Below are 22,467 nucleotides of genomic sequence, written 5' to 3'. Positions count from 1 at the left end.
GGCTCTTTTCATCTGTACCGGCATTTTCACTTTGCTCTTTCTCTGTCCTTTCATCTCTTTCTCTGGCTGCTCACACCCCCACCAGGCGGATCTGTTACCAAGAGGTCTCGCAATGTTTTGGGGTCCTGTCCAGCAGAGTGGAGATCCAAGATGTGAGCGGCACCACCTCCGCCGTACGCCCCAGCGCTAGCACTCAGGTAGTCTAGTTCCATGTTGGATTGGGATTATAAATGTTGAACACCCCTCCCACCACCACAGCCACCACCCCCCCCAGGGCTTGCAGGGCTGTAGTTGCACAGGCGTGCTGGGTAGGAACATGGTGTATAACACGAGACAGAGTCTGGCAGGACAACAAACATCTCGTCCTCTCAGACACACAGCTGCTTTGGTGCCCGGGTTTATAATATTTTTGATTGTACATCTCTGAATTTTCTACTCTGGTAATGTGATACAGGAGCATCTTTGACTGATTCATCCCAGTCATCGTCCAGGGTACTGAGTGCTCATAGATTTCATTTATTGACTTCCAGCATGAGCTCATTTAGAATTTCTTGGCAATATTAAAAAGAAAGACTCATGCAAAAACAATAAAATGCACTTATTATACATTTCTGGAAATTTCTAACTGGGACACACAAACCAAAACTACAACCCCCTTTACTGCTTTTGTAACAGAACTCTCTCCATGACCTCAAGTTGACTGTGTTTTAAATAGATGTCAAAAAAATGTTGAGGCTTGTTTGCCTTTTTTTTAGTTTTCCACCGCAGTTCAAAGCGTTTATCATCAATGGGAAATAAACAAATTAATTTCTCTCTTTGATTTTTAACTTAAATAATTATTGTAGAGCAGATATCCTGAATGTTCTGTTGTAGGTTTGTGTCCTCTTGAGCAGTGACTCGTGTGGCTAATTGGGAAGTGGAGTGAGAAGGCAGTTGGCCAAATGTTTCATTTTAATTGTTCTCCTCAGCTAAATTTGGCTCTTGTGAAAGTTCAAATCTGGTTCAAATTACATTGAACATGACTATCATTTGTTTTATTTGTTGTCAAGAAGAACTGACAGTTACATAGCTGCTGCCAAGAAAAACAGTAGCTCTGGAAAGACTTGGACAGCTACAACAGTAGTTTCAGCCAATTGAGTGTGACAGCATTTGTTGTGCCCACTCAGTCTGGCTGCACTGCTTCCTCCAGGGGACAGGTGTGGACTTTTATTTGTGTTTGTATTTAATACTGTGACGCACAATCACGCGAGCCTCTCACGCAGTGACCAGATAGATGTTTGCCACATCTGGTACCCCAGCAGTTGAGCTCATAGAGTTTTCTTTGTGTTGACACCTGGTCTTGTCCTGCCTGCTGAATGGCAGGCTCTCTCCAGCAGCATGAGCTCCAGCAAGCTCTTCCCCAGCAGCACTTCCCCCCACGAGACGTCCTTTGGCGATGAGGTGGAGGTTCACAGTCTGCTCGTCGTGGATCAGCACACATTTGAAGGTGAGACAGCTGGATGTACATTTCTGTTTGATCTCCCAGAGCTGGCGCTTTCATGCGGTTGCTTCTGATTGAAACATAATGTGCTCATCTTTGAGAATTACTAAGAGTAGAAGCAGGTCCTAACACTTTTTCCACCACCTGGTCATTACACCCATTCATTAAGCTGTGGTTGGCACATACATATTAAAACAAGGGCACTTATTTCAACCACTAAATCTGTTTTTAGCTGCTCCAACTTTGTACCTATGTTGTCTATGACTTATTTATTTATTTTAAGTATTTAATGCAGTAATACTCCCAATTATGCATCGTTGCCCTGCAGAGTTGGGGATGGAATAATGAGGATTTATTTCCATGGTGAATCCTGCATTCTGTTTTTGCAATGCAGATTCCACTGCACCAAGCTTTCCTTTTTAAAAATCCAGGCGTTACCACACCCGCATGAATTAGGGCACCTTATATGTAAATACTATGTAAATAAGAGTCTGACTCTCTTATCATTGTGTGATCAGATAAAAAAAACTGCTCATTTGGATGTGAGATTTTTCATTCATCCCACGCAGAAATGTTCTTTTTAAAGTCCACTTTTTCACATTAGTGCACTGGCAGCCTGTTATTAAACTAAATGTGGCCCACGTGTTGATGTTTGTCATTTATTCTGTTATTACGACACCACGCCAGTCAGTAATCATCTCCTAGGTTCACTAAAACCGGCCACTGCCATCGTGCTGGCTCACACACTCTACTTAATCATCCAGCATTGCTCAGCTGCTACATTATTGATATTGGCCATGTCAAGTAAGTTTTATTAGATGCGTGATTATTGCATACTTCCGATTGTTGAGGAGGATATAATCCACTACCTCCTGGGTGCCTCTGCCTGAACGGCTTGTTTGAAATACGAACGTAAAGATGAAAGATATCCTTCCATAAGAGGTGCAATATAACCAACAGAATAGTAAAGGAGATGAATAAATAATGAGGCTGTACACCCCTGTGAGGAGATCTGCTCAAGCAAACTATGAAGAAACTGAGACGTCCTCTATACGCTACACACGCGATGACACACTGTTATATAATCTCCGTAGTTTCAGCCAGGATTGAACTCACCAGTCACTCAGTGCATCCTTGGATGCTGCAAGTATCAGCAGCCAGGATTTGTTCAAAGATGTACAGAAATCTCCAAATTAGTCATATTAATTTAGAAGACACGATCAGGGTACACAATAAGGATTATTCACCCATATATTTCGAAAGGTTTCTTTCTAATTGGGCTCTTCATCACCTCCGACACTTAATCATGAGGAATGCACCGACGTCTATCGTGATTGCACAATATTTGTTGGGTTGATGGGCTTTCAGGGTGACATGCACTGAGCACAGCAACCGGTGTTTGTCTGCTTATGTGAGAGGAGGTGAAGTTAAATGTATTTTTAAATTTGTGCTAATTCATGGATGCTGGGATGAAGGCCTAAAAATTGGAATGTCACAATTGTCCAAACCCATGACTTCCTCACCTTTAGATTTTCCTTGGGGTCAGACAAAATATACTGTACTCTGGTACCTGGATACTTCCCCTTCTGATACTTTATTGATGTACTGGCTCCAAATGTCACCGTATTTGTTAAAACAGATGGTGTCGGAAAGCCTGTCGCCATTTTGACAGGTTATTTATTGTATGTGTGTTTAAAAGCGGCGCAAAGCCGGAACAAGACAGAATTAGTCACAGTTGCCCTTTCCTTCCCTCCAGTGCCAGCATCAGAGGAAAATAGATGCATAGAAAAAGTTTATCCCAAGTATACTGGCCAACCAAAAGAGTTCCCATCAGCCTTAGTTGTACTTGGTATGCTACTGTTTGCTAATTGGCACTAAACAAGTACAGCAGACTGAGAACAAACATTAGTTAGCATGTTGACAACTGTTGTTGTGGGGACCTTAACATTTAGCTGCAACCACTATAAATCTTCTCACCACCAAATAAGTCCTCTGGCTATATTGCTGGCTTGTTAGTTTCCTGTCTGAGAGTCTGACCTTTCATGTTTCAGGCGTTTTGTTGCAGTATAGTCTGGCTGCATTTTAGTGGCGATGTAGAAATCACCCTGGAATGTTTTAAATCCAGAGCATGAGGAGCAAGCTGAAACACGTAGACTCTTGTTAGCAGACAGAGTTATTGTGCAGCTTCCTGAGGTATTTGTGCTTTGTGTCTCCCTCAGTTCTTCATGCCCATCAGTTCCTCCCCAGTGAGTATTCCCTCAGCATGGTGTCGTGTCGTCTGGGAAAAGACCCATCAGTCTACTTCATCGTCGGCACCGCCATGGTGTACCCAGAGGAGGCTGAGCCCAAGCAGGGCCGTATAATTGTCTTCCACTACACTGACGGTGCGTCTCTTCTGTCTTTTTGCAAACACAAGCAAACTCAAATGCACGTTTATCATCTTGTTTCTCCACCTTATCCTGTTGTACTCTCATCCAGCTCCTCTCGCCTTGCTCTCCTTATCCTTCAGCCAGTTTCATTTTCTCCTCCATCCGCTTTTCCACTGGCAGACACTCTGCCCTGCCATGCTCGTTTCCCTCCTCACTTAATCATTTTCTTATCTGCTCTTATCAGACGTTGCTCACACCATTGCCGGCTCTCCTCATTTCCTTTCAGACGCCGCACTTCTCAAGGTGCATTGCCTGCCTTTCACTCCCCCTTGTATATTCCCCCTCGCATTTCATTCTACACTTGTACCAAATCTATATGCCTCCCTCTCTCTTATTAACATCTAAAGATATCGCTGTTGAGGGCTACACTAACCTCAGCTTCTCTAAGATCCTCTGTATGTTAGATTCGGTCGACAAGCAAGGCTTTGAATGCTTGCCGGGCAGTAACTGACGGACGTGGTGCTCTGTCCTCTAGGAAAGCTGCAAACGGTAGCTGAGAAGGAGGTGAAGGGAGCCGTCTACTCTATGGTGGAGTTCAATGGTAAACTCCTGGCCAGCATCAACAGCACGGTGAGTGGCGGCTGATGATGCTTGGGGAATTTAGACACACAACCTTTGACTACTGGAGCCACGAGTACGTTAGTGCTGCGTCTTGCATGGAATTCTCTCACCTCTCCGATATCCATAGATTCATCAGTACAACTTTGGACAGAAGGGCAACGCATCTCTTTCTACTTTATTTTCAGACTTTTTTTTTTCCGTCTAAGTAGAAAGTTTTACATGTGAACTCATTTGACTTGGCAAGAAATTATTTGTTTTGTTTGTAAAAGCAAAAAATGTCTTGCCTGCTCAATCCCTTTTAAATAAGATGCTTGGTATCCAAACAAGTCCCTAAATCTCACTTATGGTGCATAACAAATTTATCTGTTCAGTCAAGGCCAAACACACCAGCAGCAGCGAGTGGAGGGGACTTGTACAGCCGCCATATTATTTTCTGTGCATGTCAACAGGACACTTTACACCAGTGTCCTATTTTCACGCATGAGAAAGTGCAGAGAAAAGTTGTTTTATGAATCTATTCTCACGTAACGTCCAGATGTTTCTCTTCACCTGCTGCTGTAGCTGTCTGTCATCTGACATCTAACAAATCGGTTGAAATGTCCTGGTGTTGACATCATACAGCGACGTCTGAGGTAGTGCGTGATGCTTCATCTGCGTGCTGGGGTGGGACTTTTTGCTGCGGTGCCAGTGTGTTTTAAGCTGCCTATTTATTCTTGGTCAGGAACCAGTTCCTCTGAATAAGTCATAAATGAAAGTCTTTACATTTGAAGTTGGTTCAAAGAGATGCCAGGGCTCCTTGATTTGAGCTCAGTGCAGTTGTAGAGGTTGAAGTCCACCTCCGAGGTCGAGTGTTTTCACTCCTTTTTACTTTGAATGCTTAAGGAACGTGGGAGGTAGAGAAGAGCATTCTCTTTACAGGCACTTTACAGTCCAGTATCTTAATAGATTCATCACATACAGATGGCTCTTTGAAGTCCCACCCCACTGCTCTGTAATGCCACGCTCATCCACGCCCAGCCATAGGCCGATTAAACGGATTAAAAGCCTGAAAGGTGACCTCATCCTCACACGTAAAGAGTCAAGTAGTCATGGATTGCAGGTTTTAGGAAGCCGTATCTGCTACAAAAACCTTTAACCGCATCTGCATTGAACAAGTCTTTCATGTTGAATCACTGGAGCATCTGGCAACCTGTTTAATCCCTGAATAGACTTTGTAAAAATCTTTGAGCTACCTGTTAATGGTGCTGATGAACGTTATCGGTCTCAGCAACCATGAAAATCTATGCTACTTCAGTTTGACGGTTTTTAATATGCCATAAACTTTAAGTTGAATTATCTGATGTAGATGATGACGGTCAAAGATCACGGTGAATGTACGTACCTCTCCAATTCACACACTAATTATAATAACATTTCAGAAAAAGTGTGAAATGATGAAGTGATTTCATTTAAAATGCAAAAGGTCACAGGTTCTGCGTGACCACAATGTTCTGCAAACCCACTTCTCTGGCCCTCTTTCAGGGCTAATCAGCATTCTCAACAACACCTCAAGGGAGTTATGATGAGCTGCAGTTTGCCAGAAAGGACACTTCAAATTATTTATTAAATTCCTTTATGTCTGAACTGCATTCAGTGAGATACGAGTCTGGACCGACATGGATGTGGACTAAACGGGAAGCGGTTTGTGGAGACGGAAAACCACCTGGCGATAATTGTAGTTCCAGTGACGTGAAAGGATCAGTCACGAGAAGCTGCTGCCTCATTATCAGCTGCAAGTTTACAAGAATTTAACCCTGGAGAGGCAAAAAAAAAACCCAATTGAAATAAAACACTTAGAAGGAAGATGATGAGGAAGATGCAGGCTACTGGCTGAGGTCTGGAAAGACTTTTTCCCTTTCAAGTATTTGAAAAATGTGCAGCATCTTTCATGCTGAAGGAGGAAGCTCCTGGTGCCTTTAATGAAAGAAACGCACGTCAACAGAATGTAGCGGGGAAATGAAAAGAAAAGAAGAATAGATGTTTAAAAAAATCTAAATGGACACAAATAGAATTTAAAAGAATTAGATATGACAATAGATCAGTTGAAATGCCAACTGAGCTTCTCACTCTGGCATCCATTTTCTCAGTCCAGAGTGTCTCGACATTCAGTCAATGGAGGTTTGATCCAAGGGCACGCATCACCAATCAGTCACCCCAAATGAATTTTTAAAAAAATGCTTGAAAGGAAGCAGCAGTGTGAAACGGTGAGTGTAATTAGCCGATTGCGAAATGAAGCTGCCGCTGAGAACATTCACCGAGGCGTATCATGGAGCCAAGAGCTGATCACGACCTGCTTTGTGAACAAGCACATACTCGCCACGTCTGTTTCAGGTCCGCCTGTACGAGTGGACGGCCGAGAAGGAGCTGAGGACCGAGTGCAACCACTACAACAACATCATGGCCCTGTACCTGAAGACCAAAGGAGACTTCATCCTGGTGGGGGACCTGATGAGGTCTGTGCTGCTGCTGGCCTACAAACCCATGGAGGGTAACTTTGAAGAGGTGTGTGTGTGGGGGGGGGGGGTTGTTTGATTAATAACCTTAATTTTCTGATCTGAACCAGCAAATCTAAGGATAGTTTCTCCAACGCCTACGTACATCTCAGCATGTTGTGATCAAATGGATTAGAAAGACACGCGCCGTGTTGAGGTAGAGAGTGAGGTGCCAATGAGCCTCATTTATTCAGAACTAAGAAAGTGCCTCAAGGACAGTTGAATTCAAACTTTGATACACTGAGAACACAAAAAATATCAATATGTGGAAAAGAAGAAGAAAAATCCAATATCTTTTTTTTTAAACTTTTTTTATTACCTCCATTATTGTGCTGGAATTTATTTTCTTTAGAATATTTTCATCTGTGCCGGCTTGGGCTGAAAATCACAGCAGTATATTTTACTGTGTTTCCTACAGGACCATAAATTAAAACACTTTGTTCAATGAAAAAAAACATACACGCGCGCACGTGTGTGTGTGTGTGTGTTCTAACAGATATTTTGAGGATATATTTGGAGCAACTGCTTACGTATAGATTGAATACACCATTTGTATACCACCATCTGGAGCTTCTTGTGTATAAAGGACTAACAAAGAAAAGAAAAACATTATCATGGTAGCTTTTTTGAGTAATAAAGAGGATGCTAACATCTTACATCATTGAAAGAAACAATGAAAGCACAAAACTAAACAACCTTAGGAAAACTTCAAGCAGATAATTTTTTCTGTGAGTTCTTTGAAGTGTGGGGTGAAATGGAGCTGCTGAACCTCTCCGGTGCTGTGCAGCGTCACGTCCTCTGAGATGTTGTCTTCAACCTCATTAACAGCTGCTTTCACACGCATGTGCATTTGAACGCGCTGAGCGTCCCACTGGTCCCGTGTCTGTCTGGGGAGAAACAGGAACTGGCTTGCTCCGAACAAATTGATGGGACCGGCAGTACTAATGTTCACACCGGGCTGTTAGGGTGTCCAATGTTGTAGAGCTCCGTTAAGTGAGGGAGGGGCTGTGGCGGGAGGGCAGCGTTGCCTGCTGGGCTTCGTAGTGATGCAGAAACATGTACGTGGGACAACAGTTAGGATTTGTCACAGTGCAAGACTCGAGTTTGACACTCAGTGTAGCATGGGAAGTCACCACCCCTGGTCCTGAACCGGGGTCCACCGGAGAGCCGTTGGCATGACAACTTAAGTGCATATTTAACTCATTGTTTTTTTTTTCAGTCTCTGGTTTCGTGTGTGTGTGTGTGTGTGTGTGTGTGTGTTTGTGTGTGTGGAGTCAGCACTTGTTTGCTCATAGATAATGTAGTATTTATTTTCTTCCAGACGGGGACCAGCTGTTTGATCTGGGGCTATCTAAACTTTAATAAAATGAAATGAAACAATAATAGAAAATTCTCTCTAAAAACACACAGTCGTTCAAACCGAGTTGATGACCTATTTTTGAGTATTATGTCAGTGAATGCGTGTGACGTTAGACCAGGGGTAGGGAACCATGTACCATGGAGGGCCGTGTGTATGCAGGTTTTCCTTCCAACCAAACACTTTAACAGCTGATTCCACTGATCAACACTCCTCTGTGGCTGAAGGAGTGTTGATCAGTGGAATCACCTGTGAAAGTGTTTGGTTGGAAGGAAAACCTGCATACACATGGCCTTCCATGGCACATGATTGCCCACCCCTGTGTTAGAGGGTTCGTCCTTTAATTATTTTACACTCCACAGGAGGACAAAACAATTCAACAATCGGTTCAACAACTTTCAGATTTGTTTCTTACAATTCGAACGTGCATTTGAATCTAGAACATTTGCGATCCAGCACGTCTCATCTGTTCTCCCTCAGATTGCACGGGACTTCAATCCCAACTGGATGAGTGCCGTGGAAATCCTGGACGATGACAACTTCCTGGGGGCGGAGAACGCCTTCAACCTGTTTGTCTGCCAGAAGGACAGGTGAGGAGCATTCGGCTGTTAGTCCTGAATAAAACTGTCATTATGGTGGCAGTGGTTTTGGGTTGTCTCTTTCTCTGCATATCCCCTTGAGGACTTTTAGGGAGAGAGTGAGAGCAACACTGTTGACGAGCATTGTCCTTGAATATTTAAATTTGAAATGATGATTCATCCATCCGCCATTTCGCTGAGCTTTTAGCCACTCAGCTGCATTTCTCACTGTAGTCATTTTGCTATTAGACGAGTGTTGATTTCATGGAAAGGAGGACTGATGTGGTCTGGAAGTGAGTGGGTTTCATTTGTGCCACCACTTGTTACCTACCTAATACATCAGCTCGGACCACTCACTGCTTTTGACCTTTATTTTTGTATCACTTCTCTCCTCCCATTGCTCTCTCTTCTCTCCCTCATCACGCTTTTACCCCCTCGCCTCTCTATTATTCTCTGACCTTTTCCAGCGCCTCTGATACGTCTGCTCCTCCTGTTTTTTTCTTGATTAATCGATCACTGACGCCTTGATCAATTTTGTATCTCGCATTTGACATTATTTTCTTAACCACTTCTTTTCCCCATCACCCTGCCTCCCCTCTCCCGGGCAGTGCGGCCACCACAGATGAGGAGCGGCAGCACCTTCAGGAGGTGGGGGTCTTCCACCTCGGGGAGTTCGTCAACGTCTTCTGCCACGGTTCACTGGTGCTGCAGAATCTGGGCGAGAGTTCCACGCCCACCCAGGGCTCTGTGCTCTTTGGCACCGTTAACGGCATGATTGGTAGGAGAACTACACACACACACACACACACACACACACTGCGTTAAATGTCAGCTTTTCAGGGGTTTAACGTGACCTCAGAATTAATCTGAGCCTCTTAAATTCTTAGTTTCACTCTTGTGCTCATGGATCAAGTCAACCAAATCAGACAACATACTTCCCCGTGTTTACCTCCTGCTATCCAGCATACAGGCAGCTGAGGGTTTTTAATTCCTCAGACTTCCTGTTCTCAGGGTTTCCTCCATAACTTTTAGTCTGCAGTGATAATGGACGAGTGTATGACGGGCAGGGCAGCAATTTCCCTCCGTGTCCTCCAACAGCACCAACAACCGGCTCAACAAGACTTCACCTCAACACCTTCTGAGGTTCTTTAAAGTGTCTGAGGAGAGCTGAACAGGAAATGAGAACCAGCGTTGAACTTTGTGGTTAAAAAATTCCCCGTCCATCTCTTAAAATAGATGTGCAACGTGATCTTTTACTCCTAGAACTTTCCCTCCAAAACAGGCTGCAATTTATCATGAAGTTAGTCTTATCGCTCCCAGAGGTGGTGCAAGATATCAGATGGTTCTGAAAACACTGGCACAGGAGCTCTCCACACAGACAACCAACAGCTGCACAAACTGTAATAAACTCACTTTGTTTTCCTTGAAAAGTTGGATTCTGTGTTAAGAGATTGCACTGATTCTGCAGGTCAAATGGAAAAGATAATAAAGAAAATATGAGTAGCAAGTAAAACATCATTCATTATAAGAATGTGTTTGTCCTTCAGAGCAGAAAATGTCCCAGAATGCTTCTTTGCTATTTTAGACCACTGGGACAGTCGCTGGTCAAATAAAAATCCTGTACTTTTGGTCAAACTATGGAAGGAACAGCATCTTAGTCAAGTAAAAGGGGGAGTGTGTCGTATCGGAGTAGTAGTGATATAGGAGAATTCTCATCTCAGCTTAAGCTGCTTTAAATAGTTTCAGAACACTTCACCCTATCACACAGTGTGCTGCAGCTGCACCATTTAGGAGAAAAATCTAAATGAAATCTAAAAAAAAAAAAGAATCTAAATCTGAATGAACCATGGAGTGTTCTGCTGAACTGCCACAGTCAAAGTAGTTCCAGCATCAAAGCTCCAGGAGGAAAGTAGTCACATTAATGATCGAAGTACAAGGTGATCCCCTCCCTGATGAAAAGAACTCCAGGGATTTGTGATGGCAGTACTCAGACGAAGTCCGTTGTTGGTGGTGTTTTTCTCGTGTGTGTGTGTTTGTGTGTGTGTGTAGGTCTGGTGACCTCCCTGTCAGAGGGCTGGTACAGTCTCCTCCTGGACCTGCAGAACCGCCTCAACAAGGTCATCAAGAGCGTGGGCAAGATTGAACACAGTTTATATCCTTCTTGTGTTTTACTCTCTCTCGCTCTCTCTCTCTCTCTCTCACACACACACATACACACCCAGGGATGACCTCTGACGAGTAAAGAGACAGAGCAGCAATAGATATTTAAATCAGCTTGGAAGTAGTGTAATAGACACCTTATACTTGAAATCTTTTGAATATAACCTGTCTGAGGACACTTCATCTAAGCCTTTCATGCAAATGAAGCTCTGAAACTGAACAAGTCCTGAGTTTATTGAAATTGGTACAGCCATTTAGTACAAAAACCTAGACAGGGAAATGCTGTAGGCATGAAGGGTGATTACTAATCAGGGTGATTGTGGGTCTGAAGCAGTGGTGGAAGGAAACGGAACATCTTCACTCCAGTACAATCACTCCCGTTAAGAAAGAAAACAATTAAAGAAAAACCAACATGGAGGCGCCGCCGTCTCCAAAAGCCCCGGGACCACCATAGCTGTGTGAATATTCCCGAAGCCTCTGTGAAAATATCAAGTAAATAATGCAGGAAGAGCTTAGGAGCTGCAGTCCACTGCTGAGTGAAAACAAGTCCGTAAGCACTGAGTGAACGATCTTTTCCACCAGCCATGTTCTATTGGACGAGCTCACCATCGAGCATCGCTGAGACAACAGTAAGCCATGAGATTTACAGGATATTTCCATTAGAGCTGTTCATGAATTTTGTTCGTATCAAAATTTATCAGGAAAAAATAAAATGATACAATTCATTTTTGTGCTTGAAAATCACGTCTTTTACAAAAATGCATCACTCTCAGCTCTTGGATGTCAACAACCTGCTAATTGGAGCACTGAATATTTTTCAGGTCATGAAAGGTGAGTGAAAATGTCGACTGACAACTTTTTTTAATGGTGGTGGTGAAAGAAAGATATCTGACACAATCTCGTCTCTTTGTACCTCACAGCAGAGTCGGTAAAGTGATCCTTCACCCTAAAAGTGTATTTTACCTTTTACGTACTCTGAAATTGGTGTCTGGAGCTAACAGGGACGTTTGTTTTCCCTCCTGCTGGTTCTTCTGGGTTCCAGAATCACACAGAAGTGATGGAGAGGGGAAAACGTCTTAGTGAGCTCAACACTCCTATTTGTAAGTACTTGAAATGCTCTTTTTGGGCGAAGTATGACTTAAAAGCTCTCCTGTGTAACTGGAGAGCTCTGTGCACGGAGCTGGGATTACAGGTCCTTTCAGTCGATGTAGTAAAATGCAACAGATAACAAACGTATGAATAGCAAATGTACTTAAGCTAAAAGTAGATTATTGGTTGAAAAAAAGCACCTCTAACATCTGCGGTTCAGAGACCAGGTCTTTGCAACTTGAGCTGCTCCTCTCCTGGCTGACTGAGTATTCGTGGGTCCCTTCCCTTCACATCCCACCAGGATTTGTGCCGGTGGTAAAATCAGGGTTCATGTTTGATGGTGAGGTCAAGCAGCCGCCTCATGTCGATTTTTCCTTGACTCCGCTGCACCTGGAGGTCTTTCCACACGGAACGGAAGACGGAGCAGGCCACAGGATTCATCGACGGGGATCTGATCGAGAGCTTCCTGGACCTGGGCCGAGCCAAGATGCAGGAGGTCGTCAGCACTCTTCAGGTGAGCGCTCACCTTCACCTACACTTATATCCGCCGGTCAGACTCTCAGGATTCATTTAGTTCTTATTCATACATGGTGAACACGCCGAGCGGCTTCAGATATTCACATGATCTCACAGCCAGATTGTCGGCTCCATCTGTGCTGACCTGTTAGAGACAACAGTGACAGAGAGACCCAACAGAAACCAAGGCTGCATTGTTGTTTGTGTCGTGGAGCTCTCACAGACCCTTGAGAGTCTTTGTATCCGTGAGGGAACTGGAAATATCTCTGAGCAGGTGGCCGGATCACTTTTGGCAGATAAACACATGAAACATATTCTGTGTCTTTTTGCACTTAAAGCACAGAAGCACAGGCTAGTGCTTGTTTCTCGCTTCAGCAGCTGACACCGAGCCAGGAAGCTGCAGTGTGAAGCCGAGAGATGGAACATTAATATTCAGATAAAACATGTTGCACAAGTTCATTTACATCTGCCATTGAAAATTTGCACCTCGTCAAAACGTAGTTTTAATCTGTTCTCAACTAAAGTGGTCCAAGTGCACACATTATGTTGACACGCCGTAGCGTCACACTCACACTGCCAGTCTGGTGTCCAGTGTCCCCAACGCTGGTCTGTTTCCCTCACTGCTTCTTTTGCAACATTTTTGGCCATTTGAACTGTTTCCAGCAAAACCTACAGATATGCGTCCAAATGAAGGGAGTCCATGTAAAATTGTCAAAAGACAATGTTCAGATAAAATCCACACACCTGGAAAATCTTCTAAGTAACAGTGTCTCTGGTTTTCAACTTGATGGGTTAATGATAACTCTCAAAATACAGTTAATTCATCATTTCTATGAATTGTTTTGCCCATGCACCACAGAGAAATAACCCCATTTGAATTATAAATGTTCTTAAATTATTTGTTTTGTGGAGTCCGGATCCCTGAAATATAGAATTGTCTACCACATTGAAATCAGAAAATCAGTGGAGTCTCTACTTAGAGATTTCTATAATGTTGAGATGCAGAAGAAAAAATAGTCAGTCTGAAAAATAGACCCCCAAACTCAGGGAAGGTGGAGGGATACATGATCCCCAGGAGGTTTGTAAGATCAACAGCGGCACTAATAAAGCAAAATGAAACCGTAAAAACAAGCGGCCGGTAGCTGTGACCTCGCTGGTGTGCGTGTCTGAGTTGTAACACCCCCCAACCCCTGTACACCCCTCCCCCCTTCCAGATCGATGACGGCAGTGGCATGAAGCGAGAGGCCACCGTGGATGAGGTCATTAAGATCGTGGAGGAGCTGACGAGGATCCACTAGAGGAGATGCTGTGGAGGAGGGATGGGAGGGGGGGGCTCAGCAACAATTGGCAGATTTGTAAATATTTATAAATAAACAGTGTGTGCATGTTCGTCCTTCAGACTTCAAAGATTTGTCTTCTGTCGAGATGTCGAAGGAACTGCATACTGAGTTTAGAGTCTCCAGGCGAAGTGTGAAGCATCCTGTTTGGACAGCAAAAAGACCAAAGTGAAGACGTTGGTCTGCACGTGCGTGTGTGTGTGTGTGTGTGTGTGTGTGCGCGTGTGCGTGTGTGTGTGTGTGTGTGCGCGCGCACGCGTGCGCGTGTGTGGATAATGTGACTATAAACAGGGAAGAAGAGACATTGTCCTCCCCAAAAACCTCCCGTGGGTTCTTTTTGTGACTGTTTCCTGGTGGTTAGCAGGTCCTGGAAGTGTAATTAATTCCCACACAATACCTTTGTTATTGAAGCCTGAAGTACGCAAACACACTGTATGAGAATTCAAGTGAGCAAAACTAGATTTATAGCTATTACGTCTTTGTGATGATTTCTTTGTTTATTCTAATAAACTTTGCTTTAGTACTGTTGACAACAATGTCTCACTCTGTCTCATTTTCAGCGGCAGTCCTCAAAATCCAGGATGTCTCACTATGTTTCTGTCATGACCAATAACACCTCCAGCCCAGCCCCTCCCCCACGCTTAGCCCAGCACGTCCTATTCCACCTCTGCGGCTTCAGGGAATTTCTCTAGATTGAGTACAAACGTTGCCCTGCACTCAAGGATGAACTGATCAGATGTTTCTGGTCAAAGGTCAGGCCCACCATGTTTTCAGCCGTGAAGGTGAATCAGCACGTGTGCATCGGGTCTTCGTGGAGCCTGCACCACTGTGGGCACTTACACGTTTACTCACGCGCCACTGTCTTTGTCTCGGTGTATTCTGCATGTGTGTTGTATGCCCATCAATGAAAAGGAGGAGGTTACTTTAGAGTTTCAGTTGGATTTTTTTTTAAAAAGAAGAGATCAGACCAGAGGAGGAGATGGTGTGAAATGTGCCGCTTCCAATCTCAGCTGCTGTTTATAGGAGCTGCGCTGTAGCCTGCACCCAAGCAAACATTGTCTCAAACTTTGTAATCCATATGACAGGATTTCATTCAAATATCTGGTAGCAGGAAATAATGAAGGAATTACTTTTTTACATCCACGTTATTAAAAGTTTACTTCAGGTTGACATAGTGTTCTGCGAACCCTTTTCAGTGAGGGTAACCCCTCACTTTTGCCTCAGCCCGACATGAGCAGGGTTCCACGAGGGCTTCAACACTGGAGTTTGATCTAAAACGTATCTTTTGTTCTTGAATGTCTTAGAAACAAGCCGCTTTAAATGATTCTCGTGAGGTTTTGTTGTTATTGAAAGGGTTTAGACAAATACAGTTAGCAAAGACAGAGAAACTTATAACTTCAGTGACCACAAACAACAAAACCCCAAACATGTTCACACAAAAAGCAATTTGCCAGTCTGTCAGTTTTCAGCTGTCAAAGGTTTTGAACATTTCATTTTTGAGTAAAACACAAGATGTACAAGAATGAACAAGAAAGTAATCATTGATTCCGGAGGTCTTCATGAGGAGAGTCGTGACCTCCATCTCTGCCGTGTAGCTGTGCCAGGTAGGCGTCCCAGTCAGCTCCACGTGGAGACTTTTCACTTTAATTAACCTATAGTGTTGATATCCACGACAGAAAAGTAGCTCATTTCCTGAGTATGTTTCCATGTATTCCCTATTTTACAGAAATGTTGCCTGGAGCACATATTCTCTGTTGATTTACTTGCAGGTTCAAACTAACGTGAGATTTGGCGTTTTGCTGCCACCATCGATCCTTTGAGTTTAAAGCGTTTTAGTCTTATTTACAGTCCATAAAGTCCATTGTCATTCTTCAGTTTCTTTGCTGGTGATTGTGTGAAAGTGAGAGACTCGTGAGGACTCACAGGATTGCCCTCATCAACTCCCCGCCCTTTGGAGGAGGGTGAGACCCTGCTGCAGGTTAGTACCAGTACTCACCCACGCAGCTAAGATCTGATTTTTTTTTTTAAAAAAGATGAGACAGCCTGGCTTGGTGAGTGTGACCATGAACCAATAGTGTGATGTGGCAGAGAAGGAACGAACGAACATAGAACTGCACTGGATAGAATGTGCAGGGTCTGTTTTGACCTGATTAGGTCTTACCTGATGTTCTGTATTCTGGTTGCCCGACCACCGACACCAGGGGCGGCTTCGCCAGACAAAACAATGAGGAGAAGCCGAGGAAGGCTTAGATGCCCTCGTAGAAAAAGTCCAGTCACGTCTGCAGTGAGGAGGAGGCTGAACAGGCTAAAAGTGTTCAGGTGTCTCTGCAGTGTCCTCAGCAACAAACTGACTCCAGAGAGGTTCCAGGAGCTGATGGAACAGCTGATGGAGAGGAGAATGTGGGGAGGGGGGGGGGGGGGGTGTAAGAAAGCTGTCCTCCAGCCTCATGGTCGACGCCAACATGTGCCCCGCTACCTCAAGGGGGCAACTCGTGGTTGTGTCTTAGTTTTGCATTCCTGCCGTGTGTTGGGGCAACTAAATGATAAGGATTTTATTGACTGTGTTGGAATTTTCTTGTTTTATATTCTAGGAAAAAAAATCAAATTATTGTCTATTCTTCCTCCATTTACTTGAATTTAACCACCTCAGAGCAGCCTGGAGGTTTAGTGAACGTCCACCAACGGCTGCTGCCAGAGAGGTTCAGGGACCAGGATGACCATCAAGTTTTTGTTCTAAAGCAAAGGAGAGTCTGAGGTTGCTAAAGATGTGTTATCAGTGTCCCAGCCTTAATCTGCTTTCATGACTACGATGACCATTTGACCCCAACACCTGCTGGTGTCTGCTCCACTTTGGAGCCAGACCCGACATCGCTTCCTGGGGAGCACCGGGTTCATTAGTGAGCCCTTCGAGCAGAAGAGGCTGAGGGGGTCAATCATGGAGAAGTCCATTAAGAAACTGAAGAAAGGTGATGACCCTCCTTGTTTTCTGTCTCTGTCAACTCTGTATGGATCAATATTTTAACCTGACACCCAAGGTCATTAGCGGGAAAGCTCTCACCTTGAATTCTCCTCATGCTATAAGACACCCTGGACCTGAGAAAGGTGGATATTCCCGTCTCTCTAACAGCACGCCCATACAGAGTGTGCTGTCTTACCTCAGTCCTAACCCTAACCTTTACTATCTGGTTCCCTCGTCTCAAAGTCAATGAGAATCTAGAACCAGATTTTTGGTTAAATGCCCAAAATAAAGTCTGTGGCTCCCACAAGTGTAAATAACTTTAAGGGTTTGTGAAACAGCAGTCTGCATGTTCTCCCTGTTCCTGTGTGGGTTCTCTGTGGTACTCCAGCTTCCTCCCACAGTCCAAAGACATCAAGAGGGGACGAGGCTGATTGATACTCTAAATTGACTGTAGGTGTGACTGTGAGTGTGAATGGTTGTCTGTCTCTATGTGTTGGTCCTGTGATGGACTGGTGACCTGTCCAGGGTGAAACCTGCCTCTCACCTGAAGGCTGCTGGGATAGGCTCCACCCCCCCCCCCCCCCCCCCGTGACCCTTAACAGGATAAGCAGTAGAAAATGGATGGGTGGTTTGTTGAACAGTAGAAAAGACTTTAGTAAAAACTGCACTTTTGGATTTGAATACTGTGTATGAAGTACTGACTGGTGTTGGAGCAATTTTCAGATTATATATCAGAGAACACTGTGGGTCTGTAGAGGAACATGGGTCCTGAGACCTCTGACCAGGAGCCAAAGGGGCCAAGACGGAGCTGTCCACAATCTGTCTGACTGAGAGGACAAAATGAGAATGAGAGAGAAGATGGGGGGTCGAGGCCTCCACAGGAAGCAGGTAGCTGGCCTGGACAACCCCAAGATGAGGGTTGGCCCATGGGAGAGAGGTGGATCACACACACACATGCACACACGCCCATACCAAGTGACAATGAAATATTTAGTCATGACAATGAACTAGTAACCGTACTGACGTTCCTCGTTATGCAAATAAATGAGTGTATTTTGTTTTGTCCCAATCACTCAGGGTGATGAGAGGAAAATGTTGGATGAAAAAAAAATTAATTCTACACTTTAAACATGGTGTGAAATGCTTTTCACCACTAATTCACCAAAATCCCTGCTGGAAGGTTAAAAAAAAAAAAAATCATGAAGAGGAAAATATGACTGGTTGTTTAATGAAATGACCAAGACACCATATTAGCTACTGAACCCCTGACGTTCTGACCCCAGGCCTGATTCCCAGGCCAGGTTAGTGACTCGTCAAGTCATTCTGTGATGGAGCTGAAACGACTTAGAGCCAATTTTTAATGCCAAACATTGACAAACCCAAGTCATCTGAACACGTCTCTGGGGGGCTGTTCAGGTCGAGTCGAGGAAAACGCTTGTGGTTGAGGCTGAAATGGTGACGCCTGCCGATCGGAGTCCTTTTCTTTTATATACGATGAGCTGAATGTATCTTAACAAAGAGCTTTCGCAGTAACTGTTGTTGACGTCGTTTGTCAAATTAACCAGCTTTCACGGTCGTACGACATGCCGCCTTGTTAACCGCAGCCAAGGCGCCATGAGTCAGCGGGATCCTAACAAGATCAGTGGAATGAAAGGTTAGGATCCTTCTGTGAGCCCGCTTAACATACAGGGTGGCTTTACTCCTGTCTTTGCTGAAAACACTCGATATCACCATGTATTGTTTACTCAAGTGCCTCATTAATTTCTGCTGTGTGCCTGCGCATTTCTTTTCATCTGCAGTAAACTGTAGAATATGATGCTCCCAGGTCTCTCAGTCAGATATCAAAGGTCCTCTGCTGTAGTCTGACATACTGGCAGGGCCGCAGTGCAAAGTAGCTTCAATAAAAACGGTGTTTACCATTGAATTGAAAAGTGGCCAGTAACAGAGGACGTCTTCTTCCAGTTCAGAGTTTCTTTTCGCAACCAATTCCCACTTTTACAAGCCGGAAATATTCTTCCATCACTACAACAACAAAAAAAAGAGAGAGAGAGAGAGACTTGAAATGGATGAGACAGTAAATGTGGCAGAATAAATGAAAATGAAGTGTTAAATCTTCCAATTTGTGATATTTTATGTTATGATAGAACTCGAAAGGAAAATCCTGGGGCTAAGGGTTTTTATATTCTATTAAATGGTTTATTTGAACTAAATATAGAGGCTCCTTTGTGTTCATGAAACGCGTGTGGATGCTTTACCAGACACAATGAACGACAGACCCGTATACGGGCGGCAGCTTTTATCGAGAGATGTGAAAGCAAAAAACACAGACAGCTTGATCATGTTTGGGTGCAGTCATCCGGGTGTTATTATGTCTAAGTCATTTCAGATGTATCACACATGCATCGTGACGGTTAAATCCTCCCGTCACACTGTAATGCATTAAAATATCTTAGGTTGCTGGGAACCATGAATCTTATTTCAGGCATTTAACCAGAAACACTTTGATTGACGCGTTCCATAACGCTAATGTTCGTCTGGGTTTTTGGACTCGTTCCTGTGCCTCTCTGTTTCTTCTCTGTGACTTTGTGAATAAGTTTTAAGTCTAAGGAAAAGAAAACTCTTAGAATTAGCAGCAAACGTTTTGTGAAAACAGACCCAGATTGCTAAAATTAACCACATGAATACTCTTGGAGAGAGGGTCCACATAGCAAAGACAAAAATAAAATACCCATCCATCCATGTTCTACCTCTTATCCTGTTAAGGGTTGTGGGGGGGTGGGGGTGGAGCCTATCCCAGCAGCCTTCAGGTGAGAGGCGGGGTTCACCCTGGATAGGTCTCCAGTCCATCACAGGACCAACACCTAGAGACAGACAACCATTCACACTCACAGTCACACCTACAGTCAATTTAGAGTATCAATCAGCCTCGTCCCCTCTTGATGTCTTTGGACTGTGGGAGGAAGCTGGAGTACCAGAGAGAACCCACACAGGAACAGGGAGAACATGGAGACTCCACACAGAAAGATCCTGTGATGGAGCCGGGACTGGAACCTGGAACCTTCTTGCTGTGAGGCGACAGCACTGACCACTGCACCACCGTGCCGCCCAGGAATAGAATATTTTCTGTAAAATAAACAAGTTCAGATCTCAAGCGTGTGTCATCAGCAGTCGTCACGTTAGCGGCACAAACACAACCAAGAACCGTGGTGACGTCTCAGGCAGGACTGAGGCAGTAACTGTGCTCTCATAGGGGGTTTAGGGGAACTGGAACAGGGCCATGTTCTAGTGTTGCCACCAAGCCTCCACCAAACCCACGTCCAGGACCTGCAACAACACCAGGTGCACACGGTACATTGAGAGTCAAGATTTGTCCGGGAGATGTGTGATCTGTCTAGACCTACAGAAAGAATGATATTAATGGTAAGAAAACTCTTTTGTGAATATGTTTATTCATGGATGCTGTCAAAAATATTCCACCTTTAACCCAAAATGGTTCTCGCAATTTCTGCCTTCCTTATTGCAGCTGCACTACGGTTCAAGGGCCGTTAAGTGTTTACATTTAATCACTTGGAAGATGCTTTTTTCCAAAGTGACAGCAGGAAACCTTGGAGCAAACATCAAGGGTTACATGTTCAATAGAACTAAGAGCAAGCTAGAAAAATAGTAAATGAACCAGGAGCCAGAGGAGTCAGGATGGTCTTACTGTATGTGAGAAATTAACAATGCTGACAGCCGAGCAGGACAGTAAACCTGCATAATGTAGCCATGGAATTCCTCTGCCACTGGCCAACAGAGCAGATAAACAAACAAAAATGTGTCAGCACTGAAGAAGAAACAACCCTGTAATGTTTCCGAACACTTGAAAGTTGTATGGAGCAATGATATTAAAGACAACGGGTGGGGGAGGCGGGTTTCACCCTGGACGGGTCGTCAGTCGATCGCAGGACCATCAGGAGCAATTAGAGGGTCAGTATCTTGCTCAAGGATACTTGGACATGGTCACCGGGGGAAGTGAGAATCAAACCAGTGACTTTTCAGTCGCTAGATGGACACTCTACCTCTGGGCCACGCTGCCCTGGAATTTAAACACAAATGAAAACAACTCCTGCTTGGCAATGCAGAGATCGGTGCTATTTTTCTGTGTCATAGCCTTCTAATGTACTCAGGGAGCAGATTTGACTTCACGGGACAAGAACCACGCAGTTCAAATATCCAGTACAACAACAGTTTCATATTGATTCACCCAGAACCTCCACTGGAGCATCTTGAAGCTGCTGAAGCCAATAATAATGATAATAATAAAAAGGAGATCCTTCTTTGACCTGCAGGTGTCAGAGAGACATGGTTGAATGTTTTGATGAGAGGGATTCTTCACCTCAGCAGGTTCTGGCTCCCAGCCACATCCATCGATGCCATGTGGTTGTCTATTTTACAATCTCGGAACCCATCAACTATGTCTGGCTTCTTAGCCTCTAGGAACATGGGTCCTGTATTTTGAGGGAGGAAAGATAACAAATACAAGGGCATTGTTTCTTAAGTAGAGAGTTATACTCAGCTAACGGTTTAAAACCATCACAACGGCTGTGTTGAATTATCAGAAGACGACAGCCATTTTCCGACCTTCCATTTCACACAGCGCGTCCCTGCTCTTTTGCACTCCACATGGACTGCGTACACTGATGCATCTGAGGTCTGCTCAAACATGGTCAAAGCTAATCAGACCGAAACCAGAAGCTTCTCTGTCAGGACATTTTCTCTCCTGTCTGTAGATTCTGTATGTACATGCAGCATCTCTTTAGAGAGAGACTGTCTATTTTATATAATTATATATCATATTATATAATGCTGCTATCTAATATGTAGTCTCTGGACCCTTGTACCAAGAGTCACCTCCCCTTTACTCTGAGCACTCGGTCTTGTATGTCTTGTCACTAATATTCATCTCACTAGCTGAGCCAGACCCAGGCGGCCCTCCTGGCCAGTCGCAGTAACAGAAGTGACGTTTTTCCTTTTTCCCCCCCTGACCCTCGTTTTTCCTTCCTAACTGTACACCAGTTCACCCGACCGAGATGTCCAGGCTGCTGCTGCCCTCTGCCCCCCTCCCCTGCCCCTCTGCTGCTCTGGGGAGCACCGTGGACCATCACATGCTTCCTCCATCTCCCCTTGAGGAGTTTCTCTAGGAGGGTGTAGAGCATGATGTTCTCTCTCAGCCCTGAACAGGCTCCCTGCCTGACAGTGGAGGCAGCAGTGCAGCTTCTCAACCACTGACATAGTCAAGTATGTCTGAATGGATGCACAGCAACACCAGAGGCAACACAGGGAGGCGAACCAGCAACCCTTGTGTTGCTAGGCAACACAATAGACCATTGATGGGCCATAGTGATGGAACCTTGAATTCCAGGGCTTCTTCAAGCCCCCAGGATTAGCCCTGGGTGTTGAAACTGATTGTACACAGTGGTCAAACTGTCTA

At 44.4% G+C, this 22,467-nt stretch overlaps 1 protein-coding gene across 1 annotated transcript in view; it reads left to right on the top strand.

Moving 5' to 3' along the window:
* The window catches only part of ddb1 (damage-specific DNA binding protein 1), a 48,289-nt gene extending 33,724 nt beyond the window's left edge, over nucleotides 1-14,565 (top strand). The window contains exons 18-27 of the mRNA XM_086227200.1: nucleotides 86-197; nucleotides 1,363-1,486; nucleotides 3,700-3,864; nucleotides 4,385-4,479; nucleotides 6,841-7,011; nucleotides 8,839-8,948; nucleotides 9,545-9,714; nucleotides 10,986-11,088; nucleotides 12,576-12,699; nucleotides 13,916-14,565. Of these exons, the coding sequence (XP_086083326.1) occupies nucleotides 86-197; nucleotides 1,363-1,486; nucleotides 3,700-3,864; nucleotides 4,385-4,479; nucleotides 6,841-7,011; nucleotides 8,839-8,948; nucleotides 9,545-9,714; nucleotides 10,986-11,088; nucleotides 12,576-12,699; nucleotides 13,916-13,999 (1,258 nt within the window). The 3' untranslated portion in view covers nucleotides 14,000-14,565. The remainder of the gene's footprint in view (nucleotides 1-85; nucleotides 198-1,362; nucleotides 1,487-3,699; nucleotides 3,865-4,384; nucleotides 4,480-6,840; nucleotides 7,012-8,838; nucleotides 8,949-9,544; nucleotides 9,715-10,985; nucleotides 11,089-12,575; nucleotides 12,700-13,915) is intronic.
* Nucleotides 14,566-22,467: the final 7,902 nt, after the last annotated feature.

This window comes from Aulostomus chinensis, chromosome 2 (assembly GCF_037954235.1).
Source record: "Aulostomus chinensis isolate RoL2024-O1b breed Wild chromosome 2, RoL_Achi_v1.0, whole genome shotgun sequence".
In the NCBI taxonomy this organism is placed as follows: domain Eukaryota; kingdom Metazoa; phylum Chordata; class Actinopteri; order Syngnathiformes; family Aulostomidae; genus Aulostomus; species Aulostomus chinensis.
This window is presented reverse-complemented; position numbering and strand designations above follow the sequence as displayed.